General features: G+C 42.8%; 1 protein-coding gene across 18 annotated transcripts in view; it reads left to right on the top strand.

Annotated features, from left to right (window-relative positions):
- Positions 1–22,768, top strand: part of FRMD4A (FERM domain containing 4A) — a 586,106-nt gene that overhangs the window by 241,498 nt on the left and 321,840 nt on the right. The window contains exon 1 of one of the 18 annotated variants that reach the window (XM_070601145.1): positions 19,598–20,049. The exons of the other annotated variants lie outside the window; for them this stretch is intronic. Coding sequence (XP_070457246.1) covers positions 19,984–20,049 — 66 coding nt within the window. The 5' untranslated portion in view covers positions 19,598–19,983. Of the gene's footprint in view, positions 1–19,597; positions 20,050–22,768 lie in introns of those variants that run through there. 18 annotated transcript variants of the gene reach the window in all.

The raw sequence follows: 22,768 nt of genomic DNA on the forward strand, positions 1-22,768 counted from the left end.
GGTTCCAAGGACATGAATTTGGGGGGATACTATTCAACCCAGTATAGTGTGCAAATGAAATGTCTCTTCTCTCAGCCACTCCCTGGTGTTAATTTCCTTCCTGCCCTGCTCAGGGACCTCTCCCTGGAGAGACCTTAGTGCTGAGGCCACTGAGGCTCCACTAAGCTGCCACTGTCCTCCTGTGCAGGCCACCTTGCCCATGTATCTACTGAAAGCTGAGATGCCACCTCCCTCCCACAGTGCCAAGCCCCCTGTGACAGAGCCTGTCACCGCAGCTCCCCAGGCTGGTGTCCCCTTGGAAGTTTGAAGGAAATAGCCCTTTGAGCTCTGACTGTTTCATTTCCAGCTCTTATTCTTGGGATCCAAGCAGGAGTCCTTGGGGGAGAGGCCCGAGGACAAGCAGAGAGGCAGATGTGCTAGCCTCACGCTCAGCCCTCCCTCTCAACGCTAGACTGTGGTCTTGTCGTGCAGAGCTTGATTCTCTCCTCTTCTAGAATCATTTCCACGGGGCTGTATGTACCCTCCCAGGAACACCTGGCAGAGCTATGCCATGGATCCAAACATGCTTAGGTCTAAGTCCTCAGATGAATACATAAGACACAGTTGGAATAATACCACCTCTGACAGGCACACATGACCCGATCACGTGACTGCAGAGATAGGGATACGAGTGGGACGCTCAGCAAGAAGAAGGCTGCCAATGTGGAAGAGATGAAGATTCAACTCAAAAAGAAAGAAAGACAGGACAGCAAGAGGCAAGAGATTTTGGTCAGACTAATACTTCCCAACTCTCCGATTCTCCAACCCCAGCAAGGTGTCCACTGACTCAATTCAGCTCAACACTATTTACCTGGAGTTAGTGTCAGATCCCACAAGTTAAAGGGCTCAGTCCCACAGGATGTCCCCGACTTCAGATACCTGTCACAGGTCCCAGACCTCCCATACATCTGACCAACTGACTATAAATCAAGGGTTCCCATGACCCCCTCCTCAGGTTCAGTAATTTGCTAGAACAACTCACAGAACTCAAGAAAACACTTTATTATAACACCTTATTATAAAGGATATAACTCAAGAACAGCCCAATGGAAGAGATACACAGGGCAAGGTTTTGGGAGGCGGGAGCGAAGAGCATCCATGCCCTCTCTTGGGCGTGTCACCTTCCCAGAACCTTGATGTGTCCACCAATCCAGAAGCTCACAGAACTTTGTTGGTAGAGGTTTTAGCAAGGTGTCATTACACAGGCATGATTGACTGAATCATTGGCCACTGGAGATTGAACTCAATCTCCAGCCCCTCTGCCTCCCCAAAGGTCAATGGAGCTGGGGTGGTGGTGAAAGTTCCAACCCTTTCATCATGGTTTGATCTTTCTGGTGACCAGCACCCATCCTTTAACTATCTTCTCCCCCCTCCCCAATGAATCATCCCATTAGCATCAAAAGACAGTAAATTCCAAAAGTTTGGGGAGCTCTGTGCCAGGAGCCAACGACAAAGACCAAATATTTATTTTTTACAATATCACGATAGTAATTCATATTTTCTGATGTTATTGATTCCTCTTTTATCATTTCTGTTAGTTTTGATAATAACCAGAGCATCACTTAACTTCTCTAAGCCTTAGTTTCATCACCCCCAAAGGGAGGATAACAGTGGTACCCACCTCCCAGGGCCCCGGTGGGAATTAAATAAATTAATTCATGCAAATCTCTGAGGACATCAACGCAGTTTCTGCAAAGGTGCCGTGGCAACGTGTTCTGAATGCTTTACACGTACTAACTTATTTAATCTTCACAACAACAATGAGTACCATTCATCCCATTTTACAGATGAGACAACTGAGGCATAAAGGAGCTGAAGAGCTAAAGACACCAGGCAGTTTACAAGTGGTGGAGCCAAAACCTACACTCAAAACCATGACTCTTTTGCCTCCACATAGTAGGTGCACAGTAAATACCTGTTGACATGAGAATTTGGGCTAGATAGAGGTGTGGTAAGCATGCTGAGGAAGACAACTGTGAAAAGATGGTCAATGCGCAAAAGCAAAAATCTTCCTCACACTTAGTAAAATTTTTACTCAGTGAGGTCGAACTTTAAAAAAGGTAAAATCCAACAGCCGCTATGGAAATTTGGAAGGAAACAAAATCTACTTTAGATCACTCTGAATTATGAGGACTGGAAGGACACAGTTTGGCTGACCTCTCTCCTAATGCGCCAACAACCACACTGCGGGGATTCCAGTTTTAAAAGGCCAGAATGCACCTTTGGTTCTTGAAGTTCTGGAATGCTTGCCAGCACGTTTCTCCAACTTCCTGTTCTCAACCTTTTTTGAAGGCTCCATCTAGTGTGAAACTATATGCTTCAGCATTAATTGCTTATTTATACTGACAATTATCTCCTCACCCCCGAAATCCCCCACCGCGCATTCGTAATTCTAATGGGCTTAATTGCTCTGTTTACTATCTTTAAACCTCTTTATTTGAAAAAGGTATGAGAAAGGTCTCAAGCACAAATTTTTTTTAAATCAGCACATCGGGAAATCAGGAATGCAGCTCTGAGCAACGCCAACACTTCTTTCCCAGGGTGACTGGCTCCTTAGCCTCTTTTTGCGTGATTCTGTGGGCCCCGGGTTGTTCCTGAACACGTAACTCTGGTGGCCACAATCGTTCCAGAACTAGATGGGAGTTCTCCCTTTTCTGCTAATAACAGATTTTGTTTTCACAGGCCAACTCCCATCGCATTTCTGAGCAAACTTTAGGAGCTCGAGGTATAGTCAGTGAATGGAAATCTCCAGATCGAGAAGGAAAGAAATATTTTTGTCTTCGTAACAACCAGGGAGAGCCTCATTCTGTTTACAAAAATTACTATTGTTTTTATTACTGTAAAACTCTTCCATAAAGTAATAAGTGTTTCAAAAAAATCAGTCACGCAAAATGGGGGAATTGTGCTATTAAGAAGCAAATACAATGAATAAGGCAGTCTCAAAGCTCACTGGCCAGAATTTCCTAAGTTCCTGCTTCACCATCCAAATCCATTCCAGTCCCAGCAGTTAGTTGTGTGCTCTGCCTTGAATATCCATGGGGACCATTCTGGGTCCTGCAGTTGGCTGGGACTTCAGGGCAGTGGCAGCCATCCTAGCAATATCTTGGCAGGCTGGTTCATTCTCCAACTTGATTTAGGGCCATTGACTACTGCCTCGTGTCTGCCCCCTACATTCCTCCTCTCTTTCCCCTCAACTTCCTCCTCCCCCATAAGAACTCTATCCCCCTCCCCCATTATCTTGGGATCTTACTGATTAACAAAACAGAAATAATGTCTATTATTTATTGAGTGACTATGTGCTAGGCTATGTGCTAAATGCTGTCTCCATTTTTCATTAAATGGTTGAAACAGCTCTATGAGGTGGGTACCCTTGTCCCCATTGGTGGAGAAGGAAGCTGAGACTTGACTTCAATGGTCAGCCACAAACCCCACAGCAGGGCAGTAGCAATGCCACAATTCCGTGTAGCCCCAAAGCCTCTTTCTGTTTCACGCCACTATCTTGCTACTCATTGGTATTAAAACCTGAAGGGTCACATTCTCCCATACTTCTTGGACTTGGAAATCCCTCAACGGGGAAATTTCTAAGATGGAAAGTACTTTTTATCCCTAAAGTTTCACATTTCATTTTAGAGTCAGTTTTGCGTTCTGGATTATTTAGCACGAGTACAGCAGGTTCTCCTTCGGGTTTTCAGAACACAACTGGGAAAGAAATCAACAGGAGTATTTAAATTTTCCTCCCCATCAACTGAGAAACAGCTGGTGAGCATTAAAGACTACATAGATTTAAAGATTGCGTAGAGTTCACAGCAACGTCCTTGACCCTCTGGCCTCTGAACTGACTGAAATTAACTATGCTCTGGTTTGAAAAACTGAAATGAACACAATGGCTTCTCTTTCTTCCTTACATATATATTTATTTACATATATTTTCTGTATGATCTTTGAGGTTTCCCAGTCCCCTTGGAGCCAAAGGCACTCAAGATAAGAATCCCTGTAAAGATAATGAACACTGAATCAACAATTTTTAAAAGGAGATGCTCTGAAAGCCATCAGATGCCCAAGTTCAGGCCCAGGCTGTGGGTACAGTGTGACTCTAGCTTTAAGACCCATTTCTTTCCCTCCCAGCCATTTGCAAAAGCAACACGAGGTTAGTCACCTCAGGCCTGGGCTCCAGAAGACAACCTGTCACTCTGTCGTAGGCAGATGGGATGTCAAGCTCTGGGCCACTTTCCAGAGTGGTCTGCAATATTTGAGGCCTATACATTTTGCCCCCCGCAGACCCAATTAGCTGCCACTCCAGAAATCTCCACAAAGGCCAATTCCTACAGAGTTCCTGGGGGGCAAACATTCCCATCAGGGGTCAAGAGGAGAGCAGAGTGCCTAAGGACTACACACTGGTAGGCGGGCATATGAAGAACTTTCTTGCCATACCCTGGAGCTGGAACTTCCAAGACTGTTATTGTTGCGGGCCTCACTGTGAGATGCCGGTCTGCCACACCGAAAGCATGTCAGAATCCGCGGGCAACCTTCACAGCTAAGGAACCAAGGAGCTGTTCTTCACATAGTTTCCACCAGGCAAGGACAAGAATAAAAGCAAAATTCCAAAGGATAAAGAAATGAATCATAGCAATTTGCATTGGCGTATTTCCGCCATGAAGAATCTATTCTTTACTCAACAAATCTATTGAATGGAAGTAAAATTTTGATACAAAAGCCATCAAAGTCCTGTTCAGATCAGGACAGCACTACACCTCCCAGAGGGTCATTGCACAGTGTTTTGAGAGTGATGCTGGAAACGGAAGCCCAACCGCGAGATCTTCTGATACATCAGAAGGAATGTGGTAGCTGGGCCCCAGGACGTAACTCCACTATAAAGACCTTGCTCTTTCTCTTCTCCAGATAATCTCCAGGGACCGGCCCCCAAGAACGTGCTCCGCAATAGTGGCAGTTACCACTTGGTGAGAATGCTACCTCTCCACATTTGGACCCATGTGGATTTCCCTCATGAAAGCAGCCACGACAACTTTCCCTTAATCAGTCTTCAGGTTGCTCCAGGGCAAAGCCAGGCAGGACGCTAAATCCCTGCCCATGGAACCATTCTAGCCGGGAACACCAAGGTCAGAACCTGATCATCACCCTGGGCAAGAGAAATGACGTCCTCTATTGAGTCAGGAACCGGAAAGGCTGGAGTCAGGAACAAGATCACCCGAGAAACAGCAAAGCTGAAAATGACCTCCACCATGGCATTGGCGAGTATTGAAATAATTCTGCCATTGGTTTTCTTAAAATATGGCCAAATTCGCCTTTTGGATTCAGATAATCTGGAAAAGACTTTTTCAAAAAAAGTTATAAAACAGTTTCGCGTGTTGCCATGTATCTTTTTAATAATATTTTTAAAAATTTCCACAGCATAAGATAGGCGAGGAAAATAGCAGCTCCTCTTGTTACACTAACAAGCTCTCGCCTCAGAGTTTTATGCAAAGTGTCTCAAATCCTAATCACTTTAGTCGCTTTAGAACAGTAGTGATTATAAAGGTCAGTTGTGTCTTAAGCAAATATTTGCGTGATTTTAACAAATGTGTTGAGGAAAGTAAATTAGAATTTGTATATATGACAGAATACATCAAAGTTGCTGATCCAAAAGATCTCCTGTATTTGGTTAGGAAACTTGAAATATATTTCAGTGATCCAATTTACTAAAACAGCATTTATTGACATTTATGCCATAAATATTTCATAATGAATTTGATTAAAGTATATAAATCACCATAAAACAGGGCAGAATGTGATCGCTTTGACACATAGAGGTGTTAACCACTAAGAGGGCACACACAGGGCCTGGCCAGGTGGCGTAGTGGTTAAGTTCAAGTTCGTGTGCTCTGCTTTGATGGCCCAGGGCTTGTGGGTTCAGACCCCAGATACAACCCTACACACTGCTCAAGCCATACTGTGCCAGTGTCCCACACACAAAATAGAGGGAGATTGGCACAGATGTTAGCTCAGCCACAATCTTCCTCAGCAAAAAAAAAAAAAAAAGGAAGAAGAAGAGGGCATACACACACCTAGCTGAATTGAGGGTTGCTTCATGAAAACAGTGACTTTTGAACACCTCGAAAAAGTAGTACAATTTCAGCAGGAAGAGATTCACGGGAGAAGTCCCATCAGACTTCGTGCCCATGGGGCGGAGAGGGCAGGTGGATGCTGAAGATCAAGCAAGCAGATTTGTTAGGCTGTAGCATAACTCCCAAGAAGTTATAACAGCAGAAGGATCAGAACATCTAGCAGGACTGATGAAGGTTTCACTTACATTAACCTAGCAGACAAGAGAGAGGCATTGAAGGTCCCTGAGCAGAGAAATATTGTTATTAAAAGCAGCGGTTTATGAAGATTATGGTGCTGGCTCTATTTGCTTCCAAAGGCCACCAGAACAAAGTACTACAAACCAGATGGCTGAAAACAATAGAAGTTTATTCTTTCTAGTTCTGGAGGGTAAAACTGTCAAATCAGGGTATCAGCAGGGCCGTGCTCCCTCTGAAAGCTCTAGGAGAGAATCTGTTCCATGACTCTCTTCTAGCTTCTGCTGGTTGCCAGCATCCCTTAGCTTGTAGACGCATCACTCTAATCTATCTCTGTCTTCACATGATAAGCTCTGTGGATTTGTGCCTCTATGTTCAAATACGCCTCTTCTAATAAGGACAGCAACCATATTGGATTTAGGGGCCACCCTAATCCAGGATGATCTCTTCCTAGCTTGATTACATCTGCAAAGACCCTATTTTTAGATAAGATCACATTCACAAGTTCCAGATGGACATGAATTTGGGGTTCAAGTGGGGTTGACACTATTCAACCCAGTCAAGTAGCCCAAAGTAGGAAGAGTCAGCATGGGGAAAGACTGGCAACAGAGAGGTCAGTGGGGAGCCCAGTGCAACAAACAAAACAATGACAGCCCACCTGGACCAACAACACTGGGGATGGAGATGAGACAGAACCTAAAAGTCTTCCTCAGCAAAAAGAGGAGGACTGGCAGCAAATGTTAGCTCAGGGCTAATCTTCCTCAAAAAATTAAAAGAAAAAAAAGTATATATATATATTTATAAGCTCTACCCAGGCTGTTGAATGCCACAGAGGTTCATCCATTTTCATTCCTGTATTTTATTCCCTTATATGATAATTCAATATGAATATGCTACATATTTTATCTGTTCGACCTCTAGGGGGCATTTGGATTGTTTATATTTTGAAGCTGATATGAATAATAGCTGCCATGAAAATCCCATGTTCTTTGGCTCCCATATGGACACAATTCTTTTGGGTATATATATCCAGATGTGCAACTTATTTGTAAATGTTTCCTAATTTTAAATCTTATCTAAAAAAACAACTCAAGTATTAGGATTAGAATGTATTTCTCTTTGGGGACAGAAAACTAATTAATTTATAAACAGACAAAAGGACTTTCAATTAGTCAGAATTTTAAGGATGGAAAGTTCATCTGTAAATAAAATGTTAAAATACTGGAAACACTGCAGCACAGCAAGCCTTTTCGAAGAACATCCTAAGAAAGGCTCTTTGAAAAGCATCATGAGAAAGCCAAGTTAGGCTCCCGAAAAAGCGGCTCTGAAGAATTCGAAGGACAGAGGAGCTCTGTTGTATTGGAGAATGCAGAAGTGTTCTAATTGCCCAATTTCAGCAGGAACACTAAAAAACAAAACAAAAGAATCAGACCTAACTCCGTAGACTCCAGGCCCCTTTCAAAGTACCAAAAGTCGCTGTTTTAAAAGCTTAATTGTGATAAAAGAAGTCATTTTGCTTTTGCACGAGGGAGTCAGGTATTCTTTTAATTAATAGGAAGTGAAACAGCTACTCCACTCCGAAGGTCTGTGCCTGCCCCTTCGCAGCCCCAAGAAATAGATTTCTATCCGCTTGTTGGTAAGATGTCTTGCCATTGCTTCTCCTTACCCTCTGCATACTTCTGTTTCAACCACCTTCCCATCAACACTTGATTATATGGAACACCTGTGAGGGAACGCTGACCCACTGTGTCAGTGTAGGGCTGAGCTCTGCCTCCTTCTGACCTTAGTGCCTATGAAGAACACATTTGCAGAGGGGGTCAAGGAGATGCCTGAGCGAATCTGTGGTGTCTGAGGAGTCCACAGCTCTGTTCATAAGGAAAGGAAATGAGAGCTCTGTACCTGCTAATGTAACATCTGGATTCGGGTCGCTGGCTCCCAGCCGGCCTTCGGCATACAGGCCAAATGAGGCCAAAGTCCCTGGGGCCTGTTCCCTCATCTTCAAATGCACCGAGTCTCTGATGAATTTTATACTCCTCCCAACTTTCAGAATTGCATCACTCTGTTTTCTGCTCCAACATTAACTTCAATAAATTCCTTTAGTACCATTATTGAATCTCTCCATGACACAATGGAGATGCTATTAAGATTATCTTATAAATGAATACCAGACATTTTCCAGTAACTCTCCCCCCGCCACCACACACACTTTTTAACTAACTTTGCTGCCTCACAAGAACTCTCTCTGTTTCGTTCAACAGAAGAATGATTTTCCCTCGGTGACAGGGAACAAGTGATTGCTCACAAAACTAGATTGTTGGACACACACAAGCCCTGTGTAGCGGCTCTGTCACTGACTCGGGAGCCAGCAGGGTTAGGCTTGTATTCAGGCTCCATCATTGGACTGGCTGTGTGACTATAAGTGAGTTAACCTCTCTGTTCCTGAGTCTCCCCACCTATAACATGGAGATGGTAAAAATGATAACCAATTCATGGGGCTCTCATGAGGATTAAATGAATTCATATTTTTAAGGCACTTAAGAACAGTGCCTGGCACAAGGTAAAGGTTAGAAAGATGATAGATAGATAATAGATAGACAGATAATAGATAGATAGATAAGCAAGGAAGTAAACAATAAGATCTTACTTAGAAATAAGAAATGAAGATTCTTAAATGTGAAAGACCTGCCTTACCTATAGCATCTATAACATCTGCTTCGTTGTAAGCAAAGAGAATATTGTTAAACAACAATACAAGTAAATGGTCTATGTACAGGTCATGTTCTATTAAAGAATCTCATACATTCATGAGTCTAAGCATTTCCAGCTGCAGAATTGATAGCTTGGTGCTTGCAATCCGTGACAAAATCACTCCAACCTCAATGCAAATTCAATAGAAAATAACCAGCTCAGTAAATATTTAGTATGTTTAATGAAGTGAAATTAATTATGCAGTTTGTTAGCTGCTGTTCTAGAATGATTTTTTATGTGTCCAAGAAATTAGAGGCGTCTACACCGTCGCTTTCAAAAATGCTCACAAAATGGCATCCTGAAGGTCAATGTTATTATCGTTTTGTCCAAACACAGCTGGTGACCTCGAGAATACGTGGAAACCTAAACAGAGATTAGCAACAGAGTGAAATAGAGGCTCCTCGTAAATTTTAGTGAGGCGGCAGGACCAGCCTTATGATGAAAGTCATTGGTAACGAGTGTTTGCTCAACAAAGTCGCAGGGCAATCTACAGCCGTGCTTAGAGGTGTTGACACTCTTGTAGATCTTGGCACACAGCGGAAACTCTGAGCAACTTTATTTCCTACGCTGCTGATCCTTTATGAGATTAGCTTCTGAGTTAGGAAGATTGGAAACTGAGTAGCTGAAAAATGTTATCAATTTTATACAGTCCACATCTGACCAGGTGTCATGGTCCAAAGTCTTTCAAGCTTCAATCTTTTCGTTGCTTTGATATCTCTTCTCAAGGCTAAAGGGAAATTTTACAAAAGGAATATTTGGATGAATTACCCTTTGTTCTTGATTAGTGTGGTTTTAATTTTCATTCATCCTAACAGGTGTGTTTTGGGATACGTAATACAGAGATGCATAAGGGAACCATTAATAAAGATTCTCCTAAATTACCTTTAAATGCGGACTTCAGTGGGTAGATGGGTCCACCATCTTGTAGCTAATCATTATTTTATGCCCACTATTGGAATGTTTATGAGATACGGCTGGATCCATTTGGATCAGCGACCCTTGGTTTACAAAAGGGGATTTGTATTAGAGAATTTTTGTGGAACCAGTATTTTTGCTTATTAAGGGAGATCATAAATTGAAATAAAAATGAGATGCCATTCTTCACCCATCACATTGCCCAAGATTCAAAAGTTGGCTATCACACCATGTGGCTGACTGACGGTGTGGAGGATCAGGCACTCTCTATATTGTGGGGGTGTAAATTGGCACAACCTCTATGGAGAGTAAAGTTTACAATATCTTTTTTTAAAAATATACATGCCCTTTGAGCTGACAATTCCACTTCTAGAAGTCTACTTTATAAATATTTGGCACATACACAAAATAGATTTTTGTGTTGTGTTAGCGACACATTCAAATACCCATCAGTAGGGGTTGGTTAAATGAAACATTCCAGACAATAAAGTACTATTAACAGTCATAAATTCATTACCATTTGTGATATATATACAAAATACATATCATATATATGTAAATATATATATATATACAAACACACACATATATATATAAAATTCACACACCCACGTATATATATATAACACAAATGGTAATATTTTATGCCTGAATCTGATTAGAACATCACAAGGAAGAATAAAGGTGGTTGCCTACAGTGGGAACTGGGTGGCTGTAGGTCAAAGGTATAAAAGAGATTAACTCTTTACCTGTTCTCTCTTGCTAATTTTTAATTTGTATCATCTGCATAAATTACCAATTCAAAAAACATTAATGAAAAGAGTCTCAGAAGAGAGGGCCTCAGTCTTGTGGACAGAAATCAGGTTGCTCCCTCTCAAGCATGTGCATAGAGAAGACGTTTCATCGTGGTAAGACTTAGTAACTCCCAGAGAACAGCGATGGTTCCAAACCTGCAAGGACTTGGGTTGATCAAGAAGTGAAATGAGCATCACTACGCCCCGCCTTGGTCTGGGTTTTCCTTTCTCCACGCCTCTCCTAGAGAAGGTTCTGCTTTGCCAATGTTCCCTTCCTCGGGTTGGCACTGAGCTGGTAAGGGAGGCAAAACACCTGGAGAGGAAGACAAAGGATCTGTTTCCATTGATTCACCTGTTAACTTGTTTCCATATTGATTGGTCTATGTTTGAGCAGCAATGTGAGGATGCATTGAAGACTAGAGAGAAAACCACAGATGTGGGAGCTGAATTGAAGCCGAGGATCCTCCAGTTCTCTACCTTCAGACACCAGTCCCTGATCTTCACAGACCTGTGATAAAGTCCTCGCTGGCCTGCAGCATGGAGGACATACAGACAACAGAGGGAGTTCTCCATCCCGCTAAATTCCTTCCACTTTAAATTCTGAGATTATATCGCTCCGATTTCTGATGTGTGTTAAAATGTCTTTTCTTTGGTAAAATCAGGTGATGGCAGCTGGTAATGGGCTTGTTTTGCTGTTTGTTCTTAATGTCCTAACTTAGCATATAAGTTATTGGCAACTCTAGATTAGTCCTCCCAGTATTTAATTTGATGTGCCAACGGTACTATTCCATAATGCCCAACACCTGGAAACCCCTGTCTAGCCTCAGCCTGGAATTGCACACATGAGGAAACTGAGCCAGCATTGCTCCTGCCTTGGTCACACTGGAACAGCCTCCACATATGACGAGAGATGCAGACTTGACATTGAGGGCACTGCCCCACCCACAGTGTGCCCAAGATTTCCAGTTCCAACCCAACCAGCCCACTGGGAGCCGTGTGCAAACCTCATTACAGCAAATCCTGGCTGTTAGTGAAGCCATTCCATGGGAGAAACTCTTGGATCATTCACTCTCCATCTTAAGCCAAAGGTCTTTATGTAAAAAGGGATAAAAGCAATATTAACCATGAAGGATGACCCTAAAAACTTGGAACAAGACACACAGGAAGCGAAAATGTCATATTTGTGCATCATAATGAATGATATAGTGAATAGAGCATCTGCTTCTAAAGTTTCCACACTTTACCATCCTGTTGTCTTGATGTGACCAGCGAATTTCTCCTCCTAGCATATTTAGGAAAAGATTGCCTTTTACTGAAATCACTGCATAGTGCAGCATGAAATGGGATTCAGAAGAGAAGCACATTCTGAGGTACCTGAATGCTTTGATTCTATTCTAAGTCACAGGAAAATCAGCAAATCAGTGAAGAGTTCCTCTGTGCACCTTTGTTGGCAGTTGCATCTCCCTCTTATAAAGTCAGCCCCAGAATTGTAGTTGCTGTAAAATTTCAGAGAGCCTGGGATGGAATGAACCATTTTCCCATCTAGGAAGATGTACGGGTGTGGTCTCTGGATGAGGGCTGCCAATGTGAGAGAAATTCAAGTCACTTCACGTCCTTCTCTCTCCTGGGTTAGCACTCTAGCTGATATTGACCAGGGAATTGTAAATTGCAGGAGAAGGTCAGGGGTTTGGGGGAGGGATTTTGGTGAGAAAGATTCGCCCTGAGCTAATATCTGTTGTCAATCTCTCTCTTCTTTTTTGCTTGAGGAAGATTAGCCCTGAGCTAACATCTGTGCCAATCTTCCTCCATTTTTTTGTATGTGGGACACCTCCACAGCATGGCTGGTGAGTAGAGCAGGTCCACACCCAGGATCTGAACCTGCAAACCCAGGCTGCCAAAGCAGAGCATGCAGAATTTTAAACACTTGGCCAAGAGGCTGGCCCCAAGGTCAGGTTTTTATATTTGTTAGCACTGTGAGGTATGGTAGAGACCCACCGAAAGCCCAGGATCTGATCAGCCTTCCCCTTCAGAGTAGTTGCTACAAAAATATTTATCTTGTCTTGTGGAAGCTTCATTTTCCTTAGTGATGGAATTACATCAATCTCACAAGGGTTAAAGGTCGAGAGCCATCCTCCCATTGCCATTCTTCAGCCAGCTGTACTCAGAATGCTCTTCCAAGTTCTGGAGATCCGGCATGGAAAACCCAGGGCTCTGCCAACTGACTGATCGAGCAACAGTCAAGACCTATTCTCTGGATGCTGATCACCTGTGAACTCTTAGAGAGCTACACTCACGCAATGCCAGCCCACGACAGCTGACCGACTGTGCCCAGCCAGCTCTCCTGCAGCCTGAGGAGTAAGGCCAAGATAGGCACCACACAACACAGGCATTTTGATGAAAACCCAGGAAACGGCAAGGTGAACAGTGTCTTCGCCTCCTTAGCCTGTCCTTAAGTGGAGGACCCTAGGGACCAAATGGAAAAAGGCTCAAGTTACAATAGATGACTCTTGCTGTCCAGGGACATACTATCTCAAGAATATACTGGAGACCAGTAGCTATCCACTTCCATTCCAGGCCTATCCAGTCAGTATTACAGCCTCCCAATAGCTCCTGAGTTTGTCTGGAACACCAAGCAAAGTTAGCAAGACTGCTCAGAACATGCATGAGTCTGAAACACCATACTTTCCAAACACACACAGCCACATTTCCTTCCTTCCAGGTTCTCCCTTCCCCTTTATCACCGGTCAAGCCCAGGGAGGGTGCCCTCCCAGCAACAGATGAGGTGAGGAGGGATGACAGGAGACAGGACACCATGTTGACATCACAGGGAGCAGGCTGATGTCAGTGTGCACTTGTATCTGTCGCATTCAGTGACTAAGTGATTCTGGTGAGGTTGCATTATACACAGACATTTACACATAGTAATATGCGTTCTTTGAATATAGACTCCTTTTTATCACTTGTTTACTTAACAGAGCACTGTGTTGATATTTTTAAAGTAATTTGTGTAGGTAGGTTACATTATCCATGAATTTCATTTGAGGACAGTAATTTCAGTGAATTTCATTTGCCCCTCATTTGAGGGGCATTATAAAATATTCATTATAACAAAAGGCCTTTGACTCTGAAAGGGTTAAGAGTCACTGATCATCCTAAGGCAATATGAGAAAGGCTTTTGGGAAGAGAAAACCCAATCGAAGTCAGAGTTACTTAGAATGGATGGTGGTTCTCCCTGGGATGTTCTGTTACCACCAGCAGACTTACTCGTTTGGGCAGTGACACAACTGAGCAAACTCCCCCACACAAAGGTCCCCAAAGTAGAGTATTTATAATGATAGTGTCTTAGTCTGTTTGGGCTGCTATGACAAAACACTATAGACTGGGTGGCTTACACGCAACAGAAATTTATTTCTCATAGTTTTGGAGGCTGGACAGTCCAAGATCAAGGTGCTGGCAAATTCAGCATCTGGTGAGAAGCCACTTCCTCGTTCATATTTCTATCACTTCCTGGTTCATAGTTCTACCACTTCCTGGTTCATATTTCTATCACTTCCTGGTTCATAGATAACCATCTTCCAACTATAACCTCACATGGTGGAAGGAAGGGGCAAAGGAGATCTGTAGGGTCTCTTTATAAGGGCACTAACCCCATTCATGAGAGCTCCACCTTCATGACCTAATCACCTCCCAAAGGTCCCACTTCCAAATACCTCTACATTGGGGATTAGGTATTCTATTTATGAATTTTGGGGGGACACAAACATTCAGTCCATAGCAAGTAGTAACCACCACATAGTTCACATGCCCATAGCATCTCATTTTAGACCAGCTCTAAGTGCTTTACCTAGAGTCACCACGTTCATTCTCAAAACAACCCCGGAAAGCATGGTAATCTTTAAATTCTTTGTGACTTTTACAGATGAGAAAGAGTCATCAAAAATGTCTGTAAAAGACCTGGCAGAATGTGGTAAGGATCTGTGCTTCTATAACCTGCATTTGAACTCTAGAAAGCAAGGTGCCTTAGAAAGTGCAGGTGAGGGAGCTGAGATTATTATCCTTGGCACAGCCCCATTGTGCCTGCTGGTGGTGATCTCGGAATCTCTATTAGCATCTTTTACACCAAATGGTAGAGCAGGTGACAGGTGGCAAAATGGAAAGAGGATCAGGCAGGTTATTGTGTGTTTCTCTCCATCATAAGCCTAGACCACCACGGCATGTGCCTGACACGAATTTCACTGCCTGTTCATTTCAAAAGTCTTGAAATTCATCCTTGTGAACAGGCAGGAGACGCGCGTCTGGGAGGCAGGGCTGGAGTGGGGTGAGGGGGACAGATGTGGAGGAACAGAGCCGTTGTACTTGTCAGAGAGGCTGTCAAAATTGAAAGTGCATTGTGAGTGCGGAAGACAAGGTTGGTTGTGTAAGCCATCAGACACAAACATGGGAAGAATGAGGCAGACACTGGGAGCATGGTCTGCTGATGCCATTGCCCTGATCCACAGCAGTGCCAGCCTGCCGGGGGCCCTATAGAGGCAGACCTTTAAATTAACATGTCTGTCCTCCGAGAGACAGCCAGAGCAGACAGGCGAGCCTTTATAACTAGTCGCAGACAGGCAGCTGTCTGTAGGGCCATCAAAAGAGCCTGTTTTACTTAAACAAGCATAATGTCTTTAAAAATCTTCTCTCTTTCTAGTTTAAGGTAAGGCAGAAGCTTGACAGACAAGGACATCAATAAGACCTTAATATCAGTCACTTTTGTACATTCATCATTGGGGTTTTTTGCACTATAAGCTGAGTCTATGGGACATAATCGAGTAACGAAGATAAAAGCCAGTGATTTTGCTTTTTTTTAAAAAAAAAATCTCAGTAATTATTTTATCATTGGATCAAATTTCTGCTTAGATTCACCAATGAAGGCACTAAAATGGTTACTAGGTTATCTTGACTAATTCTGATCAACTGGATGGTGGCCTGGTCCATTGCTTTGTACGTGACCTTCAAATAAATGGTTTTGCTGAGTAGAAATCACTGCTCTAGGGCAGACAGACAGACCTTTCCAGAAAAACATTTTTGCATAGTCAATTGCCTCCGCCTCCCTGTTGTACTTAATAGAGAGGGTTTGGTGTGAATTGGACTGTGATCGATTTGAACCAAGGACCTCATCTCTAGAGTGCTCACACTTTTGAGGTGGACGATTTGTTTGCAGGGTTGCAAAATAACAGAGTTCTCACTAGAAGGTTGGTTTGCCCACCGTTTCCTTACAGAGGACTGAGAGGAGACTGGCTTCCTGTCTGTCCAGGGAATTCAGGCAGTCCCCAACGTCCAAAGACTTTCCTTTTATCTGAGTCCTATCACCAAACTGTTGAGCCTGCTGAAGGAGATTTTGCATAAACATAGCAGAAAGAGATGGTCACTCAAGATTCAAACAGAAAGAAAGTTGAAATTTAAAAACATGCCCGTAAATGCTATTTAAGTGTGCAGGACAGATTCTAGTGTTTGCCTACCACATCAGGTGGTGCGTGTCAGATCCTTCTCAGGAGGCCACTAAGCTTTGATCAATGGCTGAAATGTGTTTCCTTCCAACCGAGATTTATACCATCAAGGTGATGTTTATCAGGATCCTGTGCTGCCAGTATTGAATCCTTGGCTCCTTAAACCCCCAGGATCCATCACCCCTGTCACTTATTGCTGCACATGCCATCCTTGGAAGGTGTACTCTATACCTCACTCATTCTTGCTCATTGCCTGATGGGGTAGGAGTAATGTTTACCTTTCCCCCTTATCAGTGAGCTCCCCCTCATCTCCCAAGTCCCAGAGTGAGCGCTCCCAATAAGAAAGTATACTCTTCTTTCACCTCCTCAAAAAAATGATAGTATAAAATGACCCCAGCGCATCTTGCTACATCTTCTCCAGACTGTAAGGTCTTGAAGAAAGAACCATGTCTTAATCTTCTTAGCAGCACCAGCACCTATCCAGCCATCTGGCCCAATTGCTGAATAAGTATTTGTAGAAGGGATGCGTGAATGAATGAGCAAATAAATCTTGAGATTTGATATTAACATCAATAAAGCTTCTCCATAGTTACCAAATATACGTATCAATTAGACCGAATACCGTTGCTAAAAAAACTTCCATCTTCAATCTGCGCAAGCCATCTTTTACCGGATTCTCATATATTGATAAGCACAGATGACAGTGAAGTTGTCTTACAATAATATATCATCAACAGTTTCCCTGCCTTAAGACTGATGTGGTCCTGCTGCCTCTAGGATACCAACTTACTCCACAGGGCTTATATCATCCACCAACACCAGAACTCATAATAATAAATGTCTTGTATGGTGGCGTCCACACCTCACTGCCAATTCCCTCATTCTCTCTTCATGCTAACTCCCTTCTGGTCAATTTCTTCCTTTGGAAACTGTTAAAGTGATTTTGCTCCTAAAAGTAGGATATCCTTGATCCTCAACAGTCCTAGTGCAAGAATACTAAACACTCACATTGCCCACATTGCCCAAATTATGCACAGTTTCTCATCCCTGAAATTTGCTGTTTATATTCCAGGAGAAGCCACTGTCTCAGACTACCCTTACAACATGTCAAGTCATTACTAGGACTGGCAGACCAACTGCCTTAAATGAAAAATATTAACTGTTCTCCATCAGCTGATCTCTTGTCCCTCCCAGGAAGAAGGCTAATGAAATAAACAAGTATATCTTTTATGAAATTCCAGATACTGTATTCAAAATACTTTGTCCAAATTTAATTCATTACAAAAGGGACTAGAGAAAACTTGATTTTGAAAGCTCTCCTGAGATTCCCAGACCAGAACAATATTGTATCTATGTATCCACCTATCCTCTCCAATAGTCTCCTGGTCATATGGCTGATTGTTCATCCATCACTCTCTTACCTGATGAGGGAAGGCACCTGGCTTTGGAGTACCTGCAGGGCAGCTATCTAGTCGTGCACTACTTAACAACATTTTGGTCAATGATGGACTGCATATGCAATGATGATCCCATAAGATTAGGACCATATAGCCTAGGTGTGTAGTAGGCTATACCACCTAGGTTTGTGTCAGTATACTCTATGATGTTTGCACAATGACGAAATCACCTAACGATGCCTTTCTCAGAACATCGTCCCTGTCGTTAATATCCCCCTTCGTTAAGCAGTGCATGACTGTAGTTTTAACAAAAGATGGCAACTACATGGCAAGAAATCAGCTTGTATTGAGTCTGTTGGTAATGTTGTTTGCTGTAGTCATTGCGTCAACTGCAGACATGGCAAACGCATTAGCTGATAGGAAGGTCTGTGAAGATGAGTTCACCTATCAGGGAAATATATATTTTCTGTACATTCTGGGCTAGTGGAGCCATTCATCACAGCACTGCCCCCCCTCCCTGGTGCCCTGGCCTAACAAGAGATGCCTGTCATGAAGTCCACTCTAATTCCTCTATTAGAGGCCCGAAAATAGAATCGAAACCATAACTCGAAGAACATTTATGTACAATTTATGACCAACTGTCAAGCTAAGCTACTCTGACAGACTCCAAATCTCCTTTAGAAATAATATGATGCTTTTTATCCATTTTTTTCTTTGGCCTTTATTTTACAGCTGCTGTGTTTAAATGTTAAATGCTGGATTAAGTGGGTCTGTATTTCCTTTGGGAAAACGAAAATTCATGGAAAGATACTAAATTGGAGAGTTTCGCTATTCCCACTTTAGAGAGCTCTGACAAGAAGGGGGGAGGTTTTACTATAGAGCAGAGACTTTTTATATCTAGAGTTCCTTCTCAGTTTTATGTGGGCCACCTTCTCCTTTGACATCAATACTGACCATTAAGTGGTCTCACTCTGTTTGGAATCAGAGACTAGAGTTTGCACGGATCGTTCAGCTTGAGAATTGTTTAGGGAACAGGAAATTGTTTAGGTGGCAGAACTCACTTGCAGAACAAGACTGTCATGCTACAACATGGATGAATCTTGAAGACATTATGCTAAAGTGAAATAAGTCAGACACAAAAGGACATTATTGTATGATTCCACTTACATGCGATGCGATACCAAGAAGAGTTAAACCCGTAGAGACAGGAAGTAGAATGATGGTTGCCAGGGGCTGGGAAGAAGGGGGAATGGGGAGTTAGTATTTAATGGGGGCAAAGTTTCAGTTTCACAAGATGAAAAGAGTTCTGGAGATTAGTTGCCCAATAATGTGAATGGCCTTAACACTACGGAACTGTACACTTACACATAGTGAAGATGGTCAATTTTAGATTATGTGTCATTACTGCAATTAAAATTTTTTTAGGCAAAAAAAAAAAGCAAGAGGCAGAAAAGGAGAAATGACATTTGCAAGATTTAGAGGATAGTCTTTAACTGGCAGAAGCTTGGGGAGTTGACACAAGAGATTAAATTTTTTCCTTGATGTTTATCTACTTTTGCAAAGGAGGGGGCGTGGAGGATGGAGGCTGGGGAAGAGTGTAAGGGATCTAATAATATTCTGAGGAAAAATTTAGTACCCCCACAACTTTCGTTTCCTTGTTTTTCACAAGACTAGGAGCTTTTCTATCATCACGTACAGAACAAGGTCTGATGCACGTTTTACAAAGAGCTATTGATGGTGTGTCTCTGTGAATTACCCCAGCATTGGTCACAGCCAACTTCTGTGGGACCCACTGCCCCCGTCCTACAATACACTCCAGTGTGTTTGGCCATTTATGAAAGGTCAGAAATGAACTGAGAAATGGACTAGAGTCAAAAACATGTGGCCCTATAAATATCAGAGTCGGACGGTTTATTCCATTTTTTTCCCATTCTCCCTTCTCACCCCATCTCACTGTTTCTCTTCCACCCACAGTTGAGGTTTCTTGCTTTTCGCACAGCATCTCAGACTGTGAAGTTATAAAGAGAAGGCAGTGGCTGGATTCTCCACCTGGTGACATCACTTTGTGCCCAATCTGGTTCCATAGCACCATTAACATAGCTTTTTTTTTAATCCTTTAAGATTTCGGGCTACAAAGCTCTAGCCGTACAGTCTGCAATGTTCTATTCTGCTTTAAGGGTTTCCACTTCCCATTAGTGGCATTTCTGCCTTGTGACTAAATTTGACGCCAGCCGTGGTTTCCAAGCTGAGAAGGTCGCAGGTTTGGGCTGTCAGCGGGGCCTAAGAGCACATTGGAACGTTCGTTATGACTTTAGCCGCCAGACTGGAAGACTTTGAGGTGACGCTGGAACACCTGCTCATGGACGTGTTTGTAAGTAACGGCTTTCTTTCGTTTATTCCGTGCACAATAGCTCCTTCTCTGCACCCCCTCCCACGAGTCTTTGCAACTCTGCTCCCGCTATTGAGTCTCATTCTATTCCACAACCGTCCAGTTCCCACTCAGGGTCCTTAGTTGTTACTCATGTGCCTTGGAGGGAGAAAACCATAAAGTCGCTTAACGCCTGAGTGATGTAGAAGGGTCTTTGCAGATTACAGAGCAGAAAAGTGGCTTTTTAAATCAAGCAACTTCCAGAAATCTGAATGAATGGGATGAAGAAACACAAAACATTTGCCTGAAGAGACAAAAGCAGGTCTGATAGGCATTTCCTGGGGAAAATGGATTTGTTTGTGAAGTGAAGAGATCATTCCAGAAAAAAAGATGAGGGTAGAGTCGGAATAATGTATTTTCAGATGGATAAAGCTGAGGGCAGGATACAGGGAGAACTCTGCTCTCCACAGAGCCCGGGCACCTCCATCCTTGCCACTTTGGTAGGTGTTAGGTTACAAGACTTCCCAGGAATTGATTTTATGGGATGAAGCTGTTTGAGTTGACTCACTTTTAAAGAAAAAGCAGCTGACAAGGACACTGCCATTCCTATGATGATTTAAGAAACACAGTCTTTGAAAAGCCCTGGCATTCATAGCAACCTAAACATCGTTTCTACCCCCAACCAACCACAATCGTTCTTCATCTTTTCTCAGGGTTTTCTGTTGGCGATGGGTCTGTCTGTTTTGTATGATTGACGGAGGTTTGGGGAACTAGAGACTGTGTAAAACACGCAGGTGGTAACACGGCTGAAAGGTGTTCTCCTTCCAAGAACAACACTGACGCTGCCCCGGGAAAGGCAGCTGTGGTACATTTTGAGGACAAGCCAGGCTGCGTCTGGAATCTGGAAAAAGCTACAGAGGAGGGTTGGCTGTTTCTTCACTATACATCACTGAGTCCCTTTCAGGAACCTTTCAGGGAATGGTGTGTTTTGGCAGACGTGACAGTCTGGGGCTTTTTTTCTTTATTAATTTATAATTCGTCTTCAAATTGAGGCAACATTATGCTGGCAGGAGTCCCAGAGGGAATCACCCTTTCCAGGGCTGGGTACCAGGATCTCAGTGACTCACATTCATTCTGACAGTAGGGTCAGGAAGTTATGCCTTAAGGAGAAATGTGTCAAGAACGGAGAGCATCCTTCTGGATTTCCAACGATGGGAGATTCATGGCCAGGGTCATTACTTTATCTGAAGTATGAATAGAGATTGAGAAGCAGGATTGCCAAATTCCTTTGACAACTGATATCCTCTGCCCAGCCACCACTGCCTGCCATGGTGGGGGCTGCTGGTGCTGGTCTGTGGCATACCAAAGGGTTGATGTGAATTTGGTCATTTCAGGGAAGAAGAATCAGTTAAGGAATTGTTTACTTAAATACCACAAAGCCATTAAATGTAGTCCCCTTCTCTCCTTAACTGCCCCCACCCCTACGCTATTCTCTCAATACATCCACCACTATAATCTTATTTGGAAGTTCCCAGATACACTCTCTTCTAGAAGGGAATGCTATCATACACTCCAGCCTTTTCTGTAAAAACAGCCCACAATTTCACGGCCCCAGGTTATGTCCTTACTACCTCTCACTTAGACTAACCATCTAATTATTCTCTTGTGTCCAGTATTTCTCCTCCAATTTATCCTGCCATTATCATTTCCTGATCAACCTCCCCACACTCTATTTTTTAATTAATAAAAAATAATTTTTCAGACTAGTTTTAGGTTCACAGCAAAATTGAGCAGAAAGTACAGAGATTTTCTGTCTATCCCATCCCCACACACTCACAGCCTCCCCCACTATGGACATCTCACACCAGAGTGATGTATTTGTTGCAATCGATGAAACTGTTTACATTAGGGTTCACTCTTGGTGTTGTACACTCTACGGGTTTTGACAAATGTGTAATGACATGTATCCACCATTTCAGTAGCGTAAAGGATAGTTCCACTGCCCTAAAAATCCTCTGTGCTCCACCTGTTCATCCCTTCCTTCCTCCCCAACCTTGGCAACCACTGATCTCTTTACTGTCTCCATAATTTTGACTTTTCAAGAATGTCATATAGTCGGAATCACACAGTATGCACCCTTTTCAGATTGGCTTCTTTCACTTAGTAATATGCATTTAACTTCCTAATATGTCTTTTCATGGCTTGATAGCTCATTTCTTTTTAGCACTGAATAATATTCCACTGTCTGGATGTACAAGTTTATCCATTCACCTACTGAAGGAGATCTGGGTTGCCTCCAAGTTTTGGCAATTATGAATAAAGCTGCTATAAACATCTAGTGCAGGTTTTTGTGTGGACATAAGTTTCAATTCATTTTGGTAAATACCAAGGAGTTCCATTGCTGGATTGTATGGTAAGAGTATATTTAGTTTTGCGAGAAATTGCCAGTCTTCCAAAGTGATCGTGCCATTTTGCATTCCCACCAGCAATGACTGAGATCTATCCATATAAACATTTGGTGTTGTCAGTGTTTTGGATTTTGGCCATTCTAATAGGTTTGCTGTGGTGTCTCATTGTTGTCGTAATTTGCAATTCCCCAATGATATATGATGTTGAATATCTTTTCATATGCTTCCTTGCCGTCTGCATGTCTTCTTTGGTGAGGTGTCTGTTCAGGTCTTTTGTCCATTTTTTAATCTGGTTGGTTGTTTTCTTATTGTTG

Source organism: Equus przewalskii, chromosome 30 (assembly GCF_037783145.1).
Source record: "Equus przewalskii isolate Varuska chromosome 30, EquPr2, whole genome shotgun sequence".
NCBI classification, from domain to species: Eukaryota; Metazoa; Chordata; class Mammalia; order Perissodactyla; family Equidae; genus Equus; species Equus przewalskii.